This window comes from Caretta caretta, chromosome 13, assembly GCF_965140235.1.
Source record: "Caretta caretta isolate rCarCar2 chromosome 13, rCarCar1.hap1, whole genome shotgun sequence".
Taxonomy (NCBI): Eukaryota; Metazoa; Chordata; order Testudines; family Cheloniidae; genus Caretta; species Caretta caretta.
The window spans coordinates 34,466,054-34,469,836 of NC_134218.1; the positions used below are offsets into that span (position 1 = coordinate 34,466,054).

General features: G+C 48.4%; 1 protein-coding gene across 1 annotated transcript; it reads left to right on the forward strand.

Annotated features, from left to right (window-relative positions):
* Positions 1–784: 784 nt before the first annotated feature.
* LOC125622618 (olfactory receptor 5AR1-like) lies at positions 785–1,729 on the forward strand. The gene has a single exon (XM_048820742.1). The coding sequence runs from the start codon at positions 785–787 to the stop codon at positions 1,727–1,729; it is 945 nt and encodes a 314-aa protein (XP_048676699.1).
* Positions 1,730–3,783: the final 2,054 nt, after the last annotated feature.

Consider the following 3,783-nt stretch of genomic DNA (forward strand, 5'->3'; position numbering starts at 1 on the left):
CCCTTAACCTTTGATTAAGGCCACAGGAAAGGAGGGGAAAAGCCCAAACCTTTGAACTGTGAAGCATTAAATCCGGCTGTTGTTTGCACAACCCCCCTAGTTCCCTTTCCATTGTGCTGGGACAGTCTGGGCAGGAAATCCGGCTTGTCTGCCAGTCTCTGAGATGGTATCTGTGCTGGTGATAATGAACCTCACGGGGGGAGAGAAGTGAGCTGAGACGGGCTGGAGCTGCTGTTGTCAGAGCTGCTGTTGTTAAATCCCAGGTGGTGTTTGTGGTTCTCCGGAGCAGACGGGGGTGACGATGTTATCTGGGTCCCTCTCTCTGGCCTGGGCTGGCCAGGACATCTCTCAGGATCAGGGATGGGGTAGGAAGTAGCCCCAATGGTGAATTTCACTCCACTAGCCCCCATCTCTTCTTCCTCATTCCTGCCCCCCCCCACCCCAAGACTCGGTCGTGAAGGGCCCCGAAGGGAGTGGTAGGCAGAATGGTCCCTCCCCCACTGATTTGTCCCCCAGTTTCCAACACACAATTTAGGTTAACTGATTTCTGGCCCAACAGTCCTCTCTTTTCCCAGACATAAGCTTGTCACAGGCCTTGAGGGACACCCGGAGGCCTTTTGTTTGGGCCAATTCAGTCTCCATCTCCCTTTCATACCCACTGCTGTTAGTGTAGGTTGCTGTGACTGTGTAGGGACTTTCCCTCACTCTTTACAGTTCAGCTCACAAGGAGGGTAAATGTCTCAGCCCAACTCTCACACCACTGACCTTCCTCTGCCTGCAGGGGATGGACCCCCTGGAGCCAATGGGGAGGGAGAACGACACCTCAGTGACCAAATTCATCCTCCTCGGTCTCTCCAGCAACCCAGCAGAGCAGCTCATCCTCTTTGGGGTCTTCACAGCCATCTACCTGGTGGCCCTGATGGGCAACATGCTCATCTTACTGCTGGTCAGCCTGGACTCCCGGCTCCACACACCCATGTACTTCTTTCTGGTCAACCTCTCGATGGTGGACATTGGCTACACCAGCTGCACCGTGCCCAAGATGCTGGCCAATTACCTGTCGCAGGACAAGTCCATCTCGCGGGCCGGTTGCCTCTCCCAGATGTTCTTCTTCATCTCCTTTGGGGGGATCGAGTGCCTGCTACTGGGGGTCATGGCCTACGACCGATACGTGGCCATCTGTCACCCGCTACAATACGGTGCGTTCATGAGCCGACGGGTGTGCGCCCTGCTGGCTGCAGCCGCCTGGGTCATGGGCTTGACCAACTCGGCCGTGCACTCATCCCTGATGTCCATCCTGTCCTTCTGCCGAAGCAACATCCTCCACCACTTCTTCTGCGACATCCCCCCACTCTTCCAGCTCTCCTGCTCTGACACCCAGACCAATCAGGCTGTCACTTTTGCCTTGGGGGGTGCCGTGATCCTGGGCTCCTTCCTGGGGACTCTGGTGTCTTATGTGTACATTGTGATGGCCGTTCTCAGGATCCGCACGAGGGAAGGGCGCCTCAAGGCCTTCTCCACCTGCGCCTCCCACCTGACTGTGGTCAGCCTCTACTTTGGCACCATTATCTTCACCTACATCCGCCCCAACTCCACCTACTCACAGGACCAGGATCGGGCACTGCCCGTGCTCTATGGCATTGTCACCCCCATGCTCAACCCCATTATCTACAGCCTGAGGAACAAGGATGTGAAAGGGGCGCTCCGAAAAGCCCTGGCTAGGAGCTAGGGAGGGCAGGTGCACTGGCTTGGAAGCCAGGACTCCTGGCTTCTCTCTGGTTCTGGGAGGGGAATGGAGTCTAGCTGGGAGAGCAGGGTGGCGGGAGTCAGGACTCCTGGGTTCCACACCCAGTTGAAAGGAAAACTTGGGGTGGGGGGTGTACATACAAGAGATTGTTTTTCCAATTGCCAAATCCAAAAGTTTTTTTCTGGTTTTCTCTGAACACTTTTCATTTTTCAGCAGTATTGTGTGTAACATTTTGGGGTTTCTGGCATAAAAGGTTTTTGTTTTTCTTTGCTGAAAACCTTTAAAAAAATGAAAAGAAGTCCAATTTCGGTTTTTAGACAAAACGTCAACAATTTATGAGTCATTTTCCCATTAGGAGAAAGAGTGGGTAACAGAGTCATGAGAAACCCTTCTGCTCATTCCTGCTTTGCTTTCTTGAAATTTGTACCTGGGAAACCGCAATCCAAAAGGCTTCCAAAGACCCCATAATGGTGTATCCATAGTCTATATGTATCATCTGTTATGAAGATGTTTTGTTAATTGCAGAAATCACAGAACTGGTTGAAAAATGCCAATTATTTTCACGTGAAATAAATAAATAAATAAAAGCTTTGTTTTGTAGAAAAAAATCCTACAAAAATATTTTCAGGTTTTTTTGTTTAATTTGGTTTTTGCAACAAAAATAAACCCCCAAAAATATTTTTTTCAAAAACGGTTGTTTGTAATATTAAGTTATTAATTAAAACATCCAGTGTTTGATAAAAATCTTTCAGTTTCAGAAAGCATTTTGGGTGAAATGTTTCAGTTTTTGGTAAAAGCATCTACTGTTTGGTAAAAATGCTCAGTTTCAAAAAACTGTTTTGGGTAAAATGTCTCAGGATTTGGTCAAAACGATTCCTTTTAAAAACATTTATGATCAAAAATATTGTTTTTGAAAACAGTTGGTTAAACAGGCATTCTTTCAAAAAATTGAAAAACTTTCAGTCTCTGCGTTTTCAATGGAAAACTGGAAATTGTTCACAAAAATGACATTTTCCTGCAAATGTTCCTGATTTGGTCAAACACCCCTTTTGCTCCTTGGAAAAATGGTTGGGTGAAATAATTTAATTTAATTAAATTTAATTAAATGGATTTAATGACCAATAATTATGGGTAGCTGACAATTGAGAATTGATTATTATTTCATCGTTAATTCATAGCCCCAGTGACCAGAGTAATGGACCAGAAACCCCATTGTGCTGGGTGCTGCATAGAATTGAAAGAAAGTTCCTGCCCCAAACAGCTGATTGTCTGTCCCGTCCAATGTCCGTGACGATTTTCTGGGTGGACCTATTGCAAGGTTCCTGTGACTGTAACTTTGGGAGGGTGGGGTGCCACTGGGCGCTTGCACATTAGTGACCCGTTAGGTGTGTGAGGCGATCCCTGTGGCGATAGCAATATTCCGGGGGGAGAATCCTGGCTGTGACTGCAGCAATGACTCATTTAGCTGGGGTGTTTTAGACCTTATGGTTGGATCCAATACTTCTTCTCCTAAATTCATCTCTTTGTCTCTCGTCCTTCCTTAATGTCAAACCCCAGAAACGAATGTTATCATTTTAACACGTGTAGCTGGGCTCAGTACAGGAGCCAAGGGGAAGGTTCCCTGGCCTAGGATATGCTGGGGGTCAGGCAGCATGTGTCAAATGTTCCCTCCTGGCCTTATAGTCTATGGGTCAGACCCCAGCTGGTGTGAATCAGCCATAGCCCCATTGGAATCAATGGGCCAGACCCCCAGCTGGTGTGACTCAGCCATAGCCTCATTGGAATCAATGGGACAGATCCCCAGCTGATGGGAATCAGCCATAGCCCCATTGGAATCAATGGGACAGATCCCCAGCTGATGGGAATCAGCCATAGCCCCATTGGAATCAATGGGACAGATCCCCAGCTGGTGTGACTCAGCCATAGCCTCATTGGAATCAATGGGCCAGACCCCCAGCTGGTGTGACTGAGCCAAAGCCCCACTGGGGTCAATGGGACAGATCCCCAGCTGATGTGACTCAGCCATAGCCTCATTG